The 21,568-nt window shown below is 51.1% G+C and overlaps 1 protein-coding gene across 7 annotated transcripts in view; it reads right to left on the reverse strand.

Moving 5' to 3' along the window:
• Ralgps1 (Ral GEF with PH domain and SH3 binding motif 1) overlaps positions 1-21,568 on the reverse strand; it is a 231,255-nt gene that overhangs the window by 20,390 nt on the left and 189,297 nt on the right. For 5 of the 7 annotated variants that reach the window (XM_074053168.1, XM_074053169.1, XM_074053167.1 and 2 more), the window contains exons 8-13: positions 21,308-21,445; positions 19,066-19,159; positions 15,076-15,143; positions 5,654-5,780; positions 4,268-4,425; positions 2,231-2,282 (exon numbers count right to left, since the gene is read on the reverse strand). In XM_074053168.1, coding sequence (XP_073909269.1) covers positions 2,231-2,282; positions 4,268-4,425; positions 5,654-5,780; positions 15,076-15,143; positions 19,066-19,159; positions 21,308-21,445 — 637 coding nt within the window. The remainder of the gene's footprint in view (positions 1-2,230; positions 2,283-4,267; positions 4,426-5,653; positions 5,781-15,075; positions 15,144-19,065; positions 19,160-21,307; positions 21,446-21,568) is intronic. The other 2 variants (XM_074053171.1, XM_074053170.1) reach the window with 1 other exon arrangement.

Below are 21,568 nucleotides of genomic sequence, written 5' to 3' on the forward strand. Positions count from 1 at the left end.
CAACGTCCCTGCAGGGCAGTTTGAGGGCTGCTGGAGGCAGGACTGGACATCCATGTGGATGAGCCAGCCAAGAGGCCCAGCTTGGAGGAGACCCACCCCCAAAGCACCTGCTATAGACATTTAGATGGACAGCTACAAAATCCTGTCACTATTTACAGCGTTCATGAATTGCATACAGCATCGACTCCCTGGAACAAGGAATGCCCCTTGCCCCACTCCTTTCTAACAGCATCACTCTCACTCATAGTACTTAAAAGATACTGTATAGACTTTACCCTCAGCCATGTCACTCTCAATCATAGTACTCAACAGGAAGTGCAGACTGCCCTCGCACAGCGAGTGTACCGTCTGTCAGGGAGTGTGCTTAATAAACAGCAGCTACTGAATGATCAATGGATAAATGAGTGGATGAAGGAATGAGTAAGTAAAAGAATGAATGAATGAACAGACGGGGCCAGGGTGGTTGCTATTTGGGATCTTGGTCTGAGTTTCCCATCTGATGTCCTCTCATTGGCCTGTGGTCAGGGGAGATGCTGGCTTGCCTGTAAACCTCTTCCTCAGGGTGTCCCCAGGAGCCCTCTAACTGGGACTGAGGGTTCTGGAGTAGGGCCTGTAGAGTTCTCTTTCCACTGCTGGGTGGCCCCAGAATGAGAGTAGCTGGACTGGTTTGCCTGACCTTCCAAATGGGAATAGATCAAACATCCCTCAAGAAGTCCCAGGGGGGAGGGGGAGGGAAAGAACTTCTGAGGGCTCATGGCATCCTCACTTCCTCTCCAGCCCCATCTTGGATTTCACAGACAGACAGACTGGCTGACATAGGCCAGTCCCTGTAGCTGTGAACGCCAACCTTCCGGCCAAAGCATGGGGCAAAGAATGGGGGAAACTTGGTGAGAGAAGGGTATGGATTTGGGTGAGCTCTGCCCCTATCAGATGAGTGTGAAGCTGGCAAGTCTCCTGACCTCTCTGAACCCTACTTTCCCAATGTATAAGCGGGACAATCTGCTGGATGCTGTGGAAGGGGATTGAGGATCCAGTGAGCCCGTGCACAGTGTCCACTTAGCGCCTGGCACACAGGGAATGCTCTCCCAGTCTGTGGACATCAGACAGCCCCACTGCCCTGTGAGGAGTGGTCACTTCCCACTCCTACCTCCTCTCTGGTCACTTTATGATTATGGGGACTATGATTATGGGGACTATGATTATGGGGATTATGAGGGGATAGAAGCTTCAGCAACAGAGGAGTATGTGTATATTTGTATGTGTGCACACATACATGAGTGGGAATGTGTAATGTGTTGCACCTGTAACAGTGTGAGCACTGTGAGGGTGTGCATGTATATAAATGACAGTACATGTGTTATGTGAGTGTGTAACTATGTGTTATGTGTGTATAACCAAGTGTGCATGTGTGTGCAGGTATACTCTGTGTGGGTAGCTATGAGTGCACATGTGTGCATGTGTGTGCATGTATGTACATATGAGAGCATGTGGGTAGCTGTGCACACAGGCCTCTGAACACTGGTAGAGGACTCACCCTAAATAAAGGTCAGTGAAAACTTGCCTCCCTGGGACATTCTTTGTCACTGGATTTCTCCATGTCTGTCCCCAGATTAAGTCTCCAAGGTGCCCTTCACTTCCTGTGGTACGTTTTTCCAGCGTCTTGGTGATGGCCCAGGAAGCAACAGTATGTGGAACACATGTGATGGTGAATCCCTGAGTAGGAGGCTGGATACCTGGGGCAGAGAGGCTCTGCACGGGGAGCCAAACCATGGGCCGAGAGATCTGTAAGGAAGTAGCAACGGTGGCCACTTCCTAGTCACCACTGCCGAGCAGGCTGGTGTTCAATAAATGCCCAAGGTCCAAGGCCATTTATAGCAGTATGGGTGTAACACCCTTGAAGCCCACCAGGTGGAGCCACGTACCCATCTCAAGACAGTGATGCTTAGGCTTCCAGTGTCCAGAACCCACTCTACAGACCCAGTCTGCTCCAGGTCCCCTTGTGCAGCTGGGCTGACTCCCAGACCAGAGGGGTTGTGGGGATGCTTTCGGCACAGGGGACCGGGACCCCCCACACCATCTTGCTCCTGCCAGCTGACAAAGAGCCACAGGGTGGCTCCACTAAGCCCATGGTTGGGTGGGTGGGCAGGGCTGACTTGCACTGAGCCTATGTCCAGCTCCCTGGACCCTAAGACCTCAAGTGGGAGGGAGGCTGTGCCGAGGCCACACTCACCTTTCAAGCCCTGAAGACATCTCTTCACTAAACTCTGAGCTCTCACTACTGCCTGGAAAAGGAACACACGTGAGTGAGTGTGGTGACCTCACATACAGGGGCCTGTTCTCTTGTGCTTCTGGGTCAGCAGGCCCAGATCCCTGAGCTCACAGCTTCCTGATCTTGTGGGCAACGACATGACTCTGCTCTGGGAGGGTCAAAAGAACCTTACAATCTCCCTGTTCCCCCTTCCCACTGCTTGCCCTCTGGCTTGTGGGACCTGGGTCCTCAGATCCATGTGGACTTGTTCTGGCTCCACCACTGCCTCCTTGCTGGCCCAGAGCAATCAGAGCTGAAACAGGCCTCATTTGATGACGATGGAGGCCAAGTGAGCACTTCTGCTCCCAAGGTCAGGGCTGGGCAAAACACTGGTCTTAGTGCAGCTGCTTGCATTGGACAGAAGTCCCAAGAGGGTCCCTGCAGGCCCCTGGCCCACTGAAACACTGACAAGGCCTGGCCAGGCTCCTTTGCTGTCCCTATGCTCCTCCAAGCCTGAGCCTGCAGCTGATGAAACACCCTGCTCCCTTGAGGCTCCCCCAGGCCTCTCTCAGGAGATTTTTCTCCTGCCACTCAAGCATCTACGCACCATGATACTCTCTGACCACAAAGGCTCCCTGAGCACCAAGCCAAGGGGTAAGGGAGGAGCTCAGGTCCATTAGACCAGTCTAAGCAGGTGGGAAATCAACCAGCCTGGCTCCCACTGGCATATGAACACATGGCCACTTACTCAGGGCTTTCAGCCCAAACAGAAAAATGTTTTGAGTTCCCTGATTTGGGAAGCCAGAAGCAAACAACCTTGTGATCCTGCCTGGATGCTGGACAGCACAGCACCTGACTTGCTTTCTGCCTTGGGAACAGCAGCCTGGAATCAGGCATAGCTCAGAGTTTCCTGGATGTCCAACAGCTGTTCTGGGCCCAACTGAACACTGTTGAGCCCACACTTCCCAGAATATGCTCCTCAGGACCCAGGTAACTTCACAGATGCCAATAAAGAGGTCCCTGGGTGAAGGTAGTGAGATCCTGAGGGCTGGAAGGTCATGGTGCACAGCAAAGTCTTGGGAAATAAGCCTGTTTACCTTTGTTTATCCACCCTTTCTCCAGCACAGGGAGCCCAGAACTCTTTTTGCAAGGCACACCTATGATCCAGGGTATACTGTCTCAAGCTGCCCTACACCCCTGCCTGTGTCCAAACAGGACCACCTCCTCCAAGGACAGAAGGCAGACATGGGACTCGCTTGTCTCACACTTCTAGGGGTAGGGGAGACCACTGCTTCCTGGACTGATATTGCCCATGACCATGGAGACTGGCCTAACTTCACTGGGACGTGGGGCATAAGATTCCCTCCTGGTTTTTCTATTGCCTGTATCTCCCGAGCTCTTGGCCCCTCTGCCCCACAGTCCTTACTAAGTCAAATTCTCAGCTGGGCAACTGTCTGCCCCACCTCCAGACCTGAGAGAACTCCCTACTCAGGGAAGCAGACAGACACACAGACAAACAGACTACTGAAGCACAAGTTCTACTCCTTCCATTGACATAAGCACCACTTCCACTGATGCTCAGGGATGCGATTTTGTCCCTCAAGATCCCTTTCTCATTCTCCCTCCTCTGGCTTCTCAGTGCAAAGACAAGCACACACCCAGTGGTTGCCCCAAGCAGCTGCATTTGCTTTGCCCTGCAGGGTCCAGGGCTGTGGCTTCCCCTGGGACAGAAGCGCCACTTTGGAAGTTGAGCCAGACTTAAGCTCATATCCGTCACCTGCCTCTCCCACCTGCCTGCCATACTTGGAGCCGCTGACAGGATGAGGACAACACCGAGCTCTCCTTGCAACCCAGGAAGCTAGGAAGTAGAGGCTTCCCATACTCCAGGGGATTCCTGCTGGGGGACACTCTACAGTGGTGAGGGGCCACTGGGCATGGCACAGTGACACAGAGACAGACACGGAGCACATGCCGGGCCTGCGGCCCCCTGCCTGCAGTGTGCAGGCTGGAGACGCTTACCTAGGGAGAGTCCATTGGTGACAGCAGAGGAGGAGGTGAGGGTGAGGCCCCTGCGGGGGCTGCGGGACTCTAGGACACTGTCATCCAGAAGGTGCCTGGCTTTCTCCGACGGGAATGTCGCACTTTTACTCTCAACTACACTCAACTGACACATCATACTGGAAAACGGAAAGGAAGAGAGAAAGCAAAGCTCCTAATCTGAAGAGTAACAGCAGCCAACCTGCCCTGGGGGGTGGAACCAGGGGCCAGCTGCCGGAAAAAAGCCTCCACCCAGAGCCAGGATGCAGCCCAGGCTCTGCCCTCTCTCTTGGCATGACCGTAAGCAAGTCACATCCTTTTCTGGAGCCACAGTTTCTCCATCCACCAGTGAGGACTAAGGTTGTGTGCCCTGCCTGTCTCCCAGGCTGAAGATGAGGCTTGTGAATGATGGGGCCGAACAAGTGAGGGTCAGCAGGCCATGGCCAGAATGGCTGGTCTGGAGTCACATGCACCAGTAAATAGATCCTGGCTCCAACACTTCGTTAACATTGCAAAGCACATCTCTTATGATTAGACTCATTCTTACAGTGTGAATAATAACAGCAGCTTTTCCAGAGGCCTGTGCCACACGAGCATGTGGCAGAGCATCTAAGAAGGGAAAGAACCACTGAGGACTCAGAGAGCAACTCTGTCTTCTTCCAGCTCCTCCAGGGCCAGCCCAGGAGATGCAGGCGCTTAGGCCTCATGGATAGAAGGAAGGTGGAAGGGAGGGAGGAAAGAAAGGAAAGCAGAGGAGGAAGGCAGGTAGGAAGGAAGGTGGGGGGAGAAGAAGGGATGGACCCCTGTATTTGGGAGCCTGTACCAAGGCCCAAGGGATGTGAGCATGGTTGCCCTCAGCCATGCCAAGGACTAAATGTCCTCCTGCCGTGGGTCTCATAGGGTGAGTGATCCAGTAGGTCTTCTCTGCAGACAGATGTCAGAAGACCCCCAACACTTCCTAATGACAGTCACTGGTATCCCCTGGACTCGGGTTCTCCCCAGTCGAGTTACTAACTAAGCTTGTATGTTTTCTGGAATCACACTATTTCCTCCCTGCCCTTCCCATGTCTTTTCTTTTCTTTTTTTTTTTTTGGCGGTACTGGGTTTTGAATTCAGGACATCATTCTTTTTTTCACTAGCTACTGAGCCTGAGGACCCTGCTGATACCATAAAGACTGATGCCAGAGGCCCCTCTGCTCTTCTTGAGCCCAGGCCTATCTTAGAAGAGCACATCTGCCGGGGACACTAAGAGGCCCCAGAATGGAGTGGGAAAGGGGATCCTGTCAGGGAGAACTTCCCATCATTCCTTTAGTCCACATCCTTGCAGGCCAGTCTGATGCCCCAGGGGAGGGCTGCTCAGTCACCTACTTGTTGCCCAGGCTGTGGCTCTTCCTGTGTCTGGGGACTGGTGGGGTTGAAAGGCTGCCGGCCACAGATGCATCAGGACAGGTGGGCCTCCGGCGGAACCTTGCTGAGCTGGAACCTGCAGAGGGGCCTGTGAACAGAGCAGAGAGAGAGAGTGATGACAACAGTCAATGATGACTGGGGGTAAAGGTTAAGGGGAGGTGGACCCTAGGTTTAGGGTACAGTCTCTTACCAGGCTGTCACAGGTAGGACAAGGTTTATGGTTCACATAGCCACACAACTTCCTACTGATTAGATACTGCCCCCTTCCTCTCAATATCACCGATGCCCAAGTTGACAACCTGCTGTGGGGATGGCCCGCTATGCCCAGGCCCACTGGCTGATGTCTCATCTCAACCACAGATTCCTGCTTCCTGGTGATGTCTGGAGAACAGAACCAGAGAGGCAAAACCCTAAAGCAGAGGTTCTGCCTGGTCTTCCAGAGCTCAGAGGGGTCCCTGGCTGGTACAAAGTGGGAAGTGGAGACACTAGGCTTTTTGTGCATGCATTCTCTTGTACATTCTTCTCTCAAAGAAGCCACCTGGCTTCTTTGAGGCTTTGATTCTTCCCCGGTGATATATCAGCACCACCTGGAGAGGGTGGCTCATCCCTGGAGGTGACTGTGGCCGCAGGGGGTCTGCACAGGCTCTGTGGGGACCCTGAGGCACCCCTGGGAGACCCTCTGCTCTACATGCCAGGACACAAGCAGACTCTGTCCCAGGAGAAGCAACTCATCCAGCTGCTTTGGAGAGGAAAAGAAGAATGAAAACCATCCTGCTTTGTTTTGGTTTTGCACTATTGCTAAGCAGAATCCAGAGGGTGGAACCTGCCTTGTTTATCAGCAGCCGTGTCAGAGGATTACAGTGTTGCTGCCTGAGTCACTCAGGCTCCCACCCTGGTACAGAACAGTGCTCTCTGAAGGCCAGACTACAGCACTCCTTCCCATGGGGTCTCAAGTGGAAGTCCAGAGGCCCTGGTGGTGGGCAGAAATGATGATGATGATGATAGGATTCAACGTTGCTCCCGGGGCACTGTGCTTTGAGCCAATGTTGCAGTCCTTGAGGTGGGCACTCTTAGTAGCACCATTTTTTTTTTACAGAAGAGAAAGTGGGGCTTATGGATCTACTATGTGCTGGAGGTGGGACCCAAACCCACGTGTACAGCACATTCATGAGGGTGGGGAGGAATGTCAGTGGTTCAGAGCCAAGCACTGGATAGAACACAAGGGAACAGAATGACCTCATGTGAGGTGGCCTGGCAAACAGGAGGCCCTTCCTGTTGGAAATGTGGAATGGGAGAGACCCGCTTCTGCCTTTGAGCAAGGGAAGGGGACTAGCCTCCATTATCATGGGTTATAAGCAGGCCAGTGCAAACACTTCCAAGTCCTAGCTCACTGACTCCTGTGTGAGTGGTACTTTTATTATGGCCACTTTAGAGAGAGGCTCGGAGACACACCAGAGCCACATGGCTGAAGGGGCTGTAAGGAGGCACTCATTCTTGCCTGGCTCCATGAGGCTCTTGCCTCCTGGCTCTGCTTTCTGCTGAGTTCTCCCAAACTGCAGACTTGCTCTGGCGGCTTCCCCACAGAAGTCAGCCTGGATGCGCCCCCTTCTCCTTCCTGCTTTGGAGCCTTGGGAGGCGTGTCTGGCCTCAGATGCCCCTTGACCAGCTTCAGGGTCAGCTGGGGGGAGGGTGGCCCCAGCAGAACCCAGGCCTGAACACTAATGCTGCTTTTCCTGCCCTAGGTCTTGACCACACCCCCTTGCATTGTTGACCAACAGCCTGGGTCTGACGCAGAAACAGAAGAATTTCCATTCAGCTGGGACCCACATGGGGGCCCTCTGCCAGTAAGTGACACCCTCTGCTACTGAAGGGCCTCACATTCCTGCCCCACCAAGCCTGGGGTGGCCCCCACGTGACAGTGCCAGGAACACGTGTCATTTTTGAGTTGAGTGGCTGGCAAGTTTGTCATGTCCTCGGGCAGGGTGGGAGTGGCAAATAATGAGCTGGGGCTCTGGCCTTCTGAGCAGAGTGCAGGCCCCACTGCCCGCCTGATATGGCATGAACAACTGGAAAAACTGACCATGTGGCTTGACTATCTCAGAGGATTGCTCTATTTTTCCTCAGCATAATTTTTCCATGAATAATCTTTAAAGCTCTTTAAGTGGCTGTTTCTTTAGCAGTTTTATTGGAACATATGAGAATTGACAGTCTCTGTGGGGAACGAGATACTATGTAAGAAAAAAAAAAATCTGGTTTTCATTACAAGAAACCAACATACTGCCCAACAGACCACTCATTGATTGGAGAGAAAAAAATCACCAGGCCCTCTGATCATGGCCTTTGAGTGGCGGGGGCTCAGGACAATGAACAGTGATGGCAAGGAACACAGGATCTGGAGTTACACTGGCCTGGGCTCCCGCCTGAGTCTGCAGCAGCAGGCTGAGCAACCTCAGGCAAGTCACCTCACCCCCTGAGCCCTGAGTCTACATCTGTAAAACAGGAAGGAGATCCTGTCCTTGTCACTTCCCTCTGAGGAGTCGAACACACAAGTGTTTCTCTCTTGCCACAAATGTTTACTGAGCCCTGACTTTGGGGCTGCCCTTGGTCCAGGCATTGGAGCTGCAACATGGATTACACAAATGGGTCGATGGTCAAGGGGGAGAGTGAGTTCAGGTAACTGCACTCAGGAGACACACACACTTTGCCAGGAGAAGAATCATGGCCAATATGGCAAGATTGCCAACCATACAGATAGTGTAACAACACCAATAATGTTGGTGATCATGATAACCACTGACGTTTACTGAGCGTCTACATGGCACTAGAACCTACAATAAAGGCTTTGTGCACACGACCTTTTTAAGCCTCACATTAACACTGCCATGCAGTGTTATTACTTTAAGTTTACAAAGTGGAACCTGAGGTCCGGAGGTTTTATGAACTTGCCCAGGTGAGCAGCTGGTGAGCAGGAAAGCTCTGAGCACAGAGCATTTGGGAACCTGGGGAAAGATTGGGAAAGCCTTCTGGAAGTTCTGACATCTTGGTTGATGCAAGAGCTCCAGCATGAGCAGTAACGAGGCAGAAGGAATAGGATATGTAAAAGCTCAGAGGTGACTGGGAGCAAGGCCCCTGAGGACCTAGAGTTGCATGGCAAAGGTGTTGTACTAAAATCTGCACCCTAGGATGCTCCCTCTGGTTGAAGAGCAACTGGACGTGACAGAGACTAGAAGCCAGAGACTGGGATGGAAAGGTATGGATGAGGTGTCCAGGAGGCTGACCAGGGAGGGGACCTGGAGTAACTCTATGTGGCATGGTGCTATACCCTCATGGTGCAATAGGGGGGATGGGGTAGATAGGCGTGGTGCTTGGGGCTGCCAAGGATCTCACGTGGTGAGCTGGGGAGCCTGATGAAGTAGGCCAGGGAGCCCCATTCCCACGGACTTCTGACAGAGCCATGCCTTGGGCCAGTACTGGCTGATTTTTAGCAGGCTTGTAGGGGTGCTTTCCAAGACTCACACATCAGAAATTAATGGGAGGCAGCTGTGGCAGAGGGGAAAGTACCCAAGTTGGAGTCACAAGACTTGGGTTCCAGTCCCACCTCTGTCCCAGGAGGAGCTGGGGCTCACACTGACTCCTCCTCCTAGGTGCCCATTTTCTGGCTGGAGGTGACAACAGCACCATCTGGAGTAACTGCCAGCACCAGTGGGCTCTATCCAACTGCAGGTTCGGTGTCTTCGGCTTCCTGCCTGCCACTGTTGAAAGCCCTATTCCCAGAGTAGGGTCCCGGGCCCTTCTGGGTCTGCCAGAGAAGTCTGTGTGGAAACTTCTCTAGCCAGGTTTCTCAGTGGAGCCTGGGAGCTGGTCATTGCTACGTTCACACGCATTCTCTTGTTTCTAACACACACAGTTCTCACGGGTCTTCACTGTGAGTCAAGATCTTTCTCACATACCATGCAAAAAGCCGTTTCCTTTCCTTCTGAAAAATGGCACCCAATTACCCTTCAGCTGGGCTGAGGAGGCTATGTGCTCTTCTGGCGCGAGAAGCTGCAGACTCCCAGGCCACAGAGAGTGGGGGCAGAGGATGCCAGGGAGTGGCTGGCGCTTGGGAGGGGCTGGGCCACCTCAGGGCAGTGGAGTTGGACTGAAGTAATCCCTACCTCTTGCCCAAGGGCTGCTCTCTTCTTTCGTTAGCAGAGCAAGGGGGTCTCCACAGGCCACTTATGGGTTTGCAATGTCTTCTGACTCTTAGTGCATCAGTCAGGCCTCAGGATGCCAAGATGGCTGAAGCCAGAAGACAGCAGTGGCCATAGAAGGGTGAGCTGTACTCACAGGTCTATCAGGACAAAGTGGGTATGGCCTCCTGTGGACTAAGATGGTCCCAGTGAGTAGAGCTGGCATGGCATTGAGGACTTGAGGGGATCCAATCAAGAGGTTGCTGGTGGGCGGTCAGCCCTAAGGAGCAACGGAAGGAGCTCCAGGGGTCCTGGAATGGATCTACATCTGTCTGGGTTTAGGAATTGTGGAATCTCTGCGATACCTATGAGAAAGCCCAGGTGGGGTAGCGTATCATTATCTATTGTCACTTGGAAGGCGCTATGCCCCACGACAGCAGCACCCACAGCTGACTGCATCCCAACCAGGCTGAGGTTAGCAAGTTGGAATACGCGGAGGAGAAGGCCAGGCTGAAGGACCCCAGCAGGGTTGAGGCGAGAGGACTTAATGCCAGATCAGGTTTTGGAGTCTGATTCTTACACAGAACTAGCATCTAGAACCAATGTGGACAGTGTGTGACTCTGCACAGGTGCAGGGGGCAGCAGACACAGCCCACAGTGCTCTGGAGCCTCTACACGTCAGATGCAGGTGATGTAGCTCAGCCGTCAGTGCTGCCACTTCCTTGATGTGTGAGGCTGGGCAAGTGTCCTGGCCTCTTCCTCTTCAGAATGGGGTGGCATGGGCCCGCTTCACAGGCAGGTGTTGGGACACGGAGTGAATACAAGGACAGTTCTTAGCAGACGCTTGGCAGAATCTATGCTTAACACAGGTCAGCACACAGTGAGGACAATGATGCAACTCTGAGCCTATTTCCCTCAGGTGAATTGGCTGGGGTGGTCCAAAAAGTCCTCAACTACTCCACTGAGTGGCTGGGTCTTTGTCCCCTCTCTCAGGACCTGAGCTGGCCTTTATGGCTGCTTTGACCTACAGAGGGAGGCCAAGGTGAGGCCATGTAACTTTGGAGGCTGGCTCATGGGGATGCCTTGATGCAGCTTCCTCCCTGCCTCCCAGGGCATTCACTCTGGGGACTGTCAGCTGCCATGAAGAGTCTAGCAACCCTGAGGCTGCCATCTTGTGAGGAAGCCCAGGCCACATGGAAAGACCATAGTTATGTGTCCTGCCACCACTGCAGATCCAGCTCAGGCTAACAGCAAGTAGCAGGCATGTGAGTAAAGACACCTCCACGTGACTCCACGTGGAGCTCTGTTGGACCTTCTGACCCACAAGTAGTGTTTTGTGCCCAGATTCTAGGTCAGCAGGTAACGAGGCAGCCTTACCTGGCATGGCTAGTGAGCACCTGTGCTGGAGCTAAGCGTGGGTCCTTGGGCTCCCTGTCTGCTGCTTGGGTGGCTGCCTCATACCACACCCCATCTAATGCCATCAAAAATGTGTGTGAGAGGGCACTCTGGAGAGGCAGCACGTGCAGGCAATGGACAGGGGGGTTCCCAGCACTGCCCCGGGGAACTTCCCCTGCAGCCCTGTGGGGTGAGTCTGTGTGAAGCATTCCTGTTCCCAGGAAAACTGAGGCTCAGAGGAATCAAATGAACTGCCTGGACACCTGCAGCTCAGAGGTGCTACAATTGAGTTTTGAACTTAGGTTTGCCTGGCCCCAGAGCAGGATTTTTGCCACCATACAATTAAACAAGGAGCCAGAAAGGTATGTCACAGTGCAGTCCTGAAGGTGAGAGTGCAGGGAGCAGAGGCTGAGGTCAAGATTCTCCTGGACTCCAATGCTGCCCAGGAATCTTCGGAGGAAACCTGTCCACTGGGGGAATCACATGGAGGTGGGGCTAGCAAAATCTGAAAAGGTCTTCACTAGTTCCAAGGCACACACCCTTGGAGAGGCATACTTGCCTTCTCTGGGGGTCGATGTTTCACAGGATTTTTTTCTCTCCAGGAAAATATTAGTTCATTTATATAAACTACACATTACATGCAGGGGGAAATTGAAAACGTGGCATTCCTGGCCTCTTTTCACAGACCCAGAAACTGAGAAGGTTTCTCTATTTCCTTTCTCACAGTCTACTTGTAGGGGACAGACGTCCCCACATGGCCATCCCCCAGGGATGGAAAGTGGGGTACAGGGGCTACCCCAGACACGATGGGCACAACTGAGGCTCAGAAACCACTTCTGGTACTAATTAGAACTTGGAGACAGTTGAGGCTACAGCTGAAGTTTTCAAGGTAGGGGAGCGGGACCCACCCATGCCAGGCCATCTTGGTCTACTCACACTGGCCTCTTTTTGGCTCCAAACATGCCCATCCTTGCCCTGCTGGCCTCTGCTGCCAGTCTTCCAAGCTAATGCATGGGCTCCCAGAGAACAGGGTCTGCCTAGCTCTTGCCAGGCACCTGGCTCACAGCAAATGCTTGGCCCCGTAGCATGTAAGCCTTGCGTGAATGGAGGAGCACCTATCAGTGCCTTTCTTTGGCAGGTGTGGGGGTGTCTAACTGCTGGGAAGTGCCCTAAGCTGGAGTCTACACCCCTCTCCTGAGGAGCTGAGGGAGGCTGCGTTCTTCCCATTCCTGGGACTGCAAGAGGCACATTCCTGTCCCTGAGTCTGTTCATGCCACGTGGCTCAGTTTATCTGCCAGACTCAGGAAGGCTTCCTTGGAGCTGTCCCTGTGGCCTGGCCCTCTTGGGACCCCATGGCCACCCCAGGTCACAGCAGCACCCGCCTGTCTGGCTCTGATACTGCAAGGTAGGAATTGGGGCCGCTAGTGCGTGCAAGCCTCCCCAACACTCCCTGGCCCTCTGGTAATCAATGCAAACTCTAACATCCTGCTTCTGGGGTTGAAGCCAGGGATTTAGAAAACACCCCTGTGTACTGGGGCTTGCTCCACATGCAGAAACTGCTGGCCTCAGCACTTCTTCAGAAGACTGTGTGGAGTCAGCAGTCAGTCCTCGCTGATGCTGCCTCTGAGCACAGGTGCCCACAGGGTCCAGCAAGGCGCTCAGGGCTGGGGCTGAGCAACTAACCATGGGCATTGACCCAGGGCCTTGTATCCTGGGCTATAGGAATTCCACACTGGGCCCATCCCTCAGGGGGATTTTACTCTGGTGAGGAAGACAGACATGGCTGGCTGGAGGGATGGACCATGCTCAAGGAGTACAGCACTAGCCACAGAGTGGTGTGACACAGGGGTCAGAAAATTTCTGGTAGAGGCCAGGCAGGAAGTACTTTTGGCTTTGCAGGCCATAGGGCCTTTGTCCCAGCCACTCAACTCTGCCACTGCAGTGTAAAAGCAGAGACAAAATGTCAGTAGTCAGTGGGACTGTATTTCCTCCTATATAGAAACAAGTTAGGCTGGATTTGGCCCAAAGCTCACTAGCCCCTGTGAACCAGGGCCTGATTAGTCCAGGACTAGGGTGAAGGTAGGGAAAGACTTCTCTGAGGCAGTGATGTTTAGCTAAAACCTGAATGATTCAGTGACAGAGTCAGAAGCATAATATTGACAAGCACAGCATTGTGGTGACAAAGTTGCCCTAGATGACCATGCTCTGTGCTGCTCTGCACATGTGACCTCAATAAGTTCCCACTGCATACCTGTGAGGGACGTGCATGTGGTGTCTGCTTTATAGGCACAGCGTGCAGAACAGAGCACCTCAGAGCATCAAGTTGTCTGGGGGAGGGTTCTAGGACAGGACCGAGATGGGAAGCTAGAGACCAGGCAGCACCAGGGGCTTTCCCTCAGCCACCTTGCTAGTGGGTCATCTGGCAGGGAAATGCAGTGGCTTCAGAAGGAGACTGCAGAAGACATTTTAACAATGAACTCAGGAAGCCCCATGAAAATCAAGCTATAGTCAGCACTAACTTGACTCTCATGTCCTGAAGTGGGGACAATAGCATCTCTGGAGGCTTTGAGGAGCAGGCACATCTTGCTCTGCCAGGTTAGCAGAGGAGCCCAGGGCAGGGTATAGCTTACAGAATGAAGCTAGCAGAGGTGGGAAGAGACAACAGCCAGGAGCAAACCCCAGAGGTGGGAAGAGGCCTTGCAGGATGGGGCTGATAGAGGGTTGTGGCTGGTACACTGCTGTCCTAGTCCACCAAGACCCATTCTGGCTGGGAGTATGGAAAGGGTGGTTTGAGAAGACCCAATGCTGGGGCAACACTGAGCAGCAGCTGGCTAGCCTGATTCACTGTCAGTCAGGCAGACTATGCTGGGACCCTTCTAACTAGCACCTCATTTTGACATTCCACTATTCCTGAGATGATGACTTCATTATTCCCATTTTATAGGTAAGGGAACTGAGGCCCAGAGGGAAGGAGTCATTGTCTAAGATTGCAGTGGCTTCGACTCTAGGCTACTGTGACCCAGAGTTCAAACCAGGTACCTCCCTGGCCTCTCACTGGAGAGCAGTGGGGATCAGTCTCAGTCTCTGAGAGTTGGCTGGACACCAACTCTGAATGGTTACTGAAAGGTCATTATTAGAATAATAATGGCAAAGTAGCCAATATGAAGTGTACTTTCTTTTACAACGTGACAGTGTGGACAGAGTACTTCACAGGCCTGCACTTACTCAGGCACCAAGACAACCCTCTGAGGGAAATACCAGTCTTTAACTCCATCTGTGGACTACACCACCAAAAAAAAAAAAAAAAAAGAGGTAAAGCAACAAAGCCAGGAAACAGCAGAGCTCAGGCTTGGCTTGATTGCAGAGCCTGGGCCTTCATGTGCGTGGGGAGAATGTGTGTGTATTTCCCCTACTGGGGAATAAATATGATGCTCTAGGAAGATGAGTCACTTGTGTCTGGTGGCACCATAACCCCAGGAGTCCTGTGCACCCATCTGGAAACATAACCTCAAGCCTGGGTGCAGCCTGGTAACAAGGGTCCAGACAGCCTGGAAAGATCCTGGGCTTTTCTCTACTGCGTGCATGCTCTTAACTTGGGACTCCAACCTTAGGGCTGTGCAGTGCAGGCTCCTCTAGAGAGCCCATCTCAGAGGTCCCATGTGATCAGGAGCCTAGCAGGTGGGCTCAGGGGGCTGGAAGCAGAGAATGTGAGTCTACCAGGCTGCAAACTCAACAGTGCACTTTGGCTCCACAGCCAACCTGGCAGCCAAGTTTGGGCTATCAGTGGTTTTGCTCCCACTGGAGTGACTACAATACCTGCAAGATCTTCTTTGGAGGAGACCAGTCTTGGAGAGCTGCTTCCTGGTTCAATTCTGAGTGACAGTCTGAAACAAAGGTTTTCACAAGGTCAGAGGGCTTATCATGGGTACAGAAAGGCATGTGTTTGTGTGTTTGAGGTTGGGAGATGAGAATGCTATTAAGACTACCATAGGCACAGAACACTGAGATCTGTTCCTGATCATAGCCCCTCTCTCCACTGTCTCCAGGGGGTTTCCATGACCAAGAAGCAAAGGTAAAGGAAGACAAAGTAAACAAGTGACTGAGGCCCACTGTTTACTGAGCGTGATGTGTTAATTCTCATAACAGCCCTGTGAACTAGGTACATTTCATAGCTAAAGAAACTGAGGAGGGGTGAGGTTAAGCAGCTTCCTTCCCCACATCATGGGGCTAGCAAGTGGCAGACAGAGACATGCTGATGGAAATGAAGGCTCCATGGGGCACTATAGCAACAAAGGAAACATGAGCCCACATGCTTAAATGAAGCTGACTGCTTGCCTACCCCTCCCTGGAGCCAGGGCCTTCTACTCCCCCAAGCTACAGGGAGGGGAAATCCGGGAGTCCCTGGACCTACTAACCAGCAGGAGGGAACCTCTCCACATACGGGAAGAAGGCCAGACACTTCCTTCTCTGTAGCAGAGCCACAGGACTGCTAGACAGGGCCTCCAAATTGGTAGTAAGATGAAAAGCAATGGTCCAGCAACAGACCTTGTCTCACCAAAGAAGGAATGAGAAAGAAAGACAGCACGCCCTCGGTGGGACAGAGGAGGCAGCTCCAGGAGCAGAAGAGATCCCCTCAAGCACATTGAATGGAAGAATGACTAATTAAGAACATAAGCTGAATAAAACACCCGAAAAGGGAGATGGCGAAACAAAGGAATAAGACAAAATGGGAGACGGAGGACCAAGGGGACCAAATCAAAGACTGAAATCATATAGGGCTGGATGAATACCTAAGTGGAAACAGGTCACTAGAGACTGCTGAAGACCAAGAAGATGACAGCTGTTAGAAAGCAGTTGACACACAAGCAGAGCAGAGAGCGTCCAACATGTGACATCTGGGAGACAGAAACCAAGAACTGGCATGGAAACAGTCCAAGATAAAACCAGCAGAGCTTGTCCACTGTGAAGCAAGAGCAAAGCATGGCCCAGGGAGATTGGGTGCAGAACCCTTCACTCTGAGGCCTTCCCCTGCCGAGTGTTCGAACCTCACCAAGTTCCTCACTTGCCAAGGCACTTCACCCATAAGCCACTTTCTAGAGGGGGTTAATATCAGACTGCAATGAGACTTTCTGTACAGCAGCACTCAATGCCAGGAGGCCACAGTGCAAGGTCTTCAGGCCTGATTCCTGATGAAATCCAGCTAAATAAGGGATCAATTTTAAAATAAAGCCTCCAGGAACAGAGACACTGCAGAGGCACAACAGGTAGTAAGAACTGACTCTGTTAGAAAAATATGAAACAGTAGGAGTTATTTCTAACATGATGTTCATGTTTTAAACTTAGACTATGTGACCCAAAAACAGCATAACTAACAGAAAGCTAGATGGTGAAGTGGAGGTGGAGGGGCACTGTTAACAGTGTCATCTTTCATAACCAAAGGCAACTGACACCATCACAGTAGAAACCTAGTTACAATGAACCTTACTGACTCAGGCCTCTTCACATTTTCCTGACTGCTTTTATGAATCTTAGGAGGCTCTTTTAGGAAATAATATCTCTTACAGCACTGAAATATTTATTTAAAGAACAGCAATTCCTTTTATTTCGGTTCCTTTATCTGTCTGAATAAAAATAAAATTAATACATTTAATTAAAAATAGCAAGAGTAGGGCTGGAGATGTAGGTCAGTAGTAGAGTGCTTGCTTAGCATGCTCGAACCCCTACGTTTGATCCCCAGCACCTCAAAAAAAAATAGCAAGGATAGTGTGATCCAATTGTAATAAATTCCATACTGTACTCATTCATCAATCCATCCTTCTCTATGTGCATATCATTTTTTCAGGCATAGAGAAACGTCCAAAACTATACCCACTTAATGGTAATGGTCACGCTTTCTTGGTGGTGGGAACTGGATAATTTTTCTTGAATCAATAAAACAGTCTAAAGGCTGAGAAAGACAAAGCACTGGTTTAGGCCTCTTGGTGCAGTATCTCAAAGCAGGTGGGGACAGGGTGTTAGAAACATGTCATCAGTGTCCTAACTAAGCACTGCATCCTTGGGGTGAGAAGCCAACCCCCAGGTGAGAGCTGGCTGGGGATGCAGCTCCCCCTCACATACTCCACTCACCTTCTGCCCCTCAGAGCAGAACTCCTCTAGGAAGGGAGCCCTCAATGGTCAGGAGCAGGGGTAGGAATGCAGTCTTCTTCTGAGTTTGCCCATTTTAGCCACAACAAAGGGCCTTTGTAAACCCTGGGCTGACTCTAGGTTAGCATCAAGTCCTGGGGGTGCTCCGAGTCCTTCAGAATGGAAGGAGTAATTACTCACAACCTGTAGCTTGTCCAAGGATTGTCTCATAGTCACAAGTATTTATAGGCCATTTTTCTCCTTAAGGCATATTAGTGTTAATGAAAAACTACTGTTTCTTTAATCGCAAGACTGGCATACATGCAAAATATTACCCCAGAACCTAAGTGGGAATAATTTTGCACTCCAGGCAGCTCTTTTCAGGAATAGCAAGTGCTTTGTTAATAAAATGAGTTGAATTTGTGACAAACATAATTAGCCTTCATCTGTGTTTCTTACTATTATGTAATATATCACAACTTCATATTATTCTTTTTTTATGACAAATTATTTTACAAAACAACTAAGACAGTATGTCCATGTTTCCAAAGATCATCAGAACCAAGGAGGGAGCTCTGAAGAAGACAAATCTCCAGCTGCACCCCAGACATCTGGATGGTTCGAAAGTGTCCTGGGAGGTGCTGACTCACAGCCAGGGCTGTGCACCACTCCCGCAGAGCTGGCCAGGTGGCTACTGTTTGAAAAGCCAATCCCAAGATCTTGCAAGCAATGTTAATGGTAAGGTACTCGGCAGTTTTCACTGACTTAGATGAATACCAAGTAATCGGGAGAATCGAATTTGTAGACACAAAACTAGAAGGCATTAAAAAAAAATTACTAGACAGCAAGATTGAAAGAAATTATGATATATTGGAAGCAGTCAAATAAGTTGTAAAAGCATATCTGTAAAGTTGGCATGTATGTGGCAAATGATCAATTACAAGATAGTGAGACAGGTCTTATTATCAGCTTATATGAAAAAGTACTGAGGCTCTTGGCTGACATCAAGCTCAAAATGAGCCAAAAGGATGTCCAACCAATATGACAGACATGAAAAAATCCTCCTTCTCCCTCCATATACAAAGAAATGCTGGACACATTCCCAGGTGCTACCAATGAAGAAAGAACTGAAAACAAGAGCAGGGTGAATGGAAGATGAGTCAAAGGGCCTGCTGAGGGCTTTCTGAGAAGTGAGTCTACACATAAGGGTAGCATAGAGATGGTGCTGGGGGCTTTGACCAGTACCAGACAGAAGAGTTCTGCAGAGAAATGGGATCATGGAGAACTCTGCTCTCTGGCCTGGAGAAATGGCTATAAAGCTGCCTTTCTACCCAGCACAGCACTGTGGGTGAGAGAGCCACCTGTGAGAACCAGAGAGCAAAGTCTGCACCATGCCCATCTGTGGAGCACACATGCATATCCCCAGGCCACGTGGGAAGCCACACTGAGAAGTGAACATAATATCTGCCTGAGGCTGTGAGATTTGTGGGGCAGGGGCAGAGTTGGGTGCATGGACCCATGGACAGCACCACTGTAGGGCCTAAGGAGTGGAAGGTGTCATTGCATGCGGTGCTATGGGTGCTGGGGTACTAGAGCCCTGCAGGAGGTTGCTCATTGGTCTCAATAAATGCCAAAGACAACTGTGGATGGGTAGGCCTGAGTTAGGAGTGGATGGAGACTCACTTGTAGTTGTCATCTTCCACAAACTTCTGGAGCTCTTCAATGTAGCGTACAGACTTCAGGTACTTCTGCACATGGGGCAGGGTGGTAAGGTGATCTGTAAAAGGTGGATAGAACCCTGAGGCTCCCATCTTTCCCACCTTCAGGCCTGAAGGAACAGTCCAGGGAACACTGATTCAAATATTCCTCAATGCTCCTGGTTCTCTGGTTGGGAAGAAGCTGAGGCCTCCACCCAGACCTCCAGGGCTAGGGAAAGATGGTGCCGTGGACTCCACAGAACAGACCAGAAGCAGGTGTCTGTGCCCCAAACAGGTTTCTACTGGGGGAATTGGGCAAGCCCTCCATGCCTGCCCACTTCTGTGTGACTCAAATCAGATGAACAACCCAGATACCAGCCCATGCCTGGGAGCAGCTGTGTCCTGAGAAGAAAGGGAGGGCCTGAGGCCTGAGCACTTGTCTGAGGTAGGCTCTGTACCTCAGACTTACAGAAGTCATCAGTTCTAATCTTCACACCAGCCTCATATAGGCGAAATAATATCTCCACTGTTCAGGGGAAGAAATGGAGACAACCTGCAAAGGTCACATTGCTGAGAAGTGGTAGAGCCAGGTTTTGACCTCAGATCATCTCAGGCTTGTGCCACTCTGTGCTACCCTCTCTTTCCTGGAGTGACTGATATCAGGCACTCTCCCCAGACCTTCATGATCACTGCACTCCTCCTGAGAGGCCTTGGGGTGGGACAGACATGTTAAATGGAGAGGTGCAGGGAGAGGAGAGGACTGTGAAGAGAAAACAGAGGGAGTGGGAGGCTCACTTTCCAGGCACAGTGAGGCCCTTGAAGGATCTGCTCTTAGGCTGTGAGACTCTGAAGGTTGTTTTCTCTAAAGCCTCAGTGTCCTCACTCTAAAAGAGGACAATGACATCTGCTTTGTAACCTGATGGCTGTTGGGTGGGTGAGGACAACAGAGGGATGAGCACCATTCCCTGAGCTCTGGGAATCATGAGACTGAGCAAAGGACCCTGCATACATACATGGCTGGCTCTGGTGGCCCTGTTTTTACACCTGAGTGAGCCTTGGAGAAGAGAAGGTGATTGTTTCAAGAGGCAGCACTCAGACTTGAGCCTGAGTCTGTGTCTGTGACAGCTCTGCTTGACACTGGGACAGCTAGTGCTGACACATTTGTGAATGAACGCTCCAGGACAGGTGAGGCCCACACAGGGAGCACAGGTACCTGTCAGAGGAAAGCTGACCTGGATGACACACATTACCCATCCCTGGGATGCTTGTGAAGCCTCCCTGGCTCCCCTGTGGTCCTCCCAAGTGCAGCCTGATGGTACTTTCACACCCTGTGTAGGGCAGATAGGGCTGCCCCTCTTGGGTGCACTCGAACTTCTACCCCTCCACCCTCTTGTGAAAACCCTGTTCCCAAGAGGTAAGTTCTCACAGCTCTGCCAACCATTCTCCCCTTTGTTGCTGACTCCTTCCTGGTCACTTGTGCCCACTCATGAAGGACTGGGGCACCCAGCTCACAGTTGGGCTTCACATCCCCAAGTCTATCATCTTCTTGGATGGGTCTGTGGATGACCCATCTAGCATTCTGACTTCTCAGTTCTGGAACTTGTCTCCAACAGCCTTCTCCATCCATCCCCGATACTTACTGTCACAGTAACACCCCTGGATCTGGCCATGTGAAGCAGAGCCTGGTCAGTGGTTTACCAAATCACTTCCCCCTTTTTTTGGGGGGGGCCCACAGCTAGATTATACTGCCTAGCTTCCTATGGCAGCAGTGATGTGTGCCTCTTGCAAGTCTGGCCCACCCTCATACATTTCTCTTTCTTCTTGCCTTGCCAGCTCAATATAGAGTCCAGTAGAGGCCTCTGAGGCTGGAAGAGATGCCCACAGATGGAAGGAGCCTGGTTTCTGAATCTTCTTGGAGGAGAGCTGCCCACTAAGCTCTTCATGAATGAGAGACCCAGGAATCAGACAAATCTGAGCTCTGCCACTCACTGGATGTGTGATTTTAGTGATTAGACTGTTTTCAGCCTTGCTCTCCTAGATATGACTGACAGAAACAGTCATATCTAGCTTGCAGAGTATTTGAAGACCAAACCTATGGATTAGCACATGTTTGAAGCTCAAGATATTAAAATGAAGGGCTTTGTGAGGACTGCCTGGTTTCTGGAGCTTTCTCATGGATGAGGTGCAATGACACAGATTTCACAATTCCAACAACCAAGGGTACTAACCGTAGCTGCAGGAAACTTGTAAATCAGCAATTATTCGGAGAATATTGTTCATTTGATTGGATCTTTGTTCGTTTTCCATGATGCTGCCTGAGGCAGGATATGCAGAATCAATGTAGATTAAATCCAGAAGATATATCCCTACAATTAAAGAAGACATTTACTTATGGTAGGAACTCATCACTAATCAGGACAGAAGAATACCAAAACAGGCCTGCTCTTAGAGAAGGTAAAAAGGGTGACTTGTGGAATTCTAATCTAAAT

Source organism: Castor canadensis, chromosome 13 (assembly GCF_047511655.1).
Source record: "Castor canadensis chromosome 13, mCasCan1.hap1v2, whole genome shotgun sequence".
Taxonomy (NCBI): Eukaryota; Metazoa; Chordata; class Mammalia; order Rodentia; family Castoridae; genus Castor; species Castor canadensis.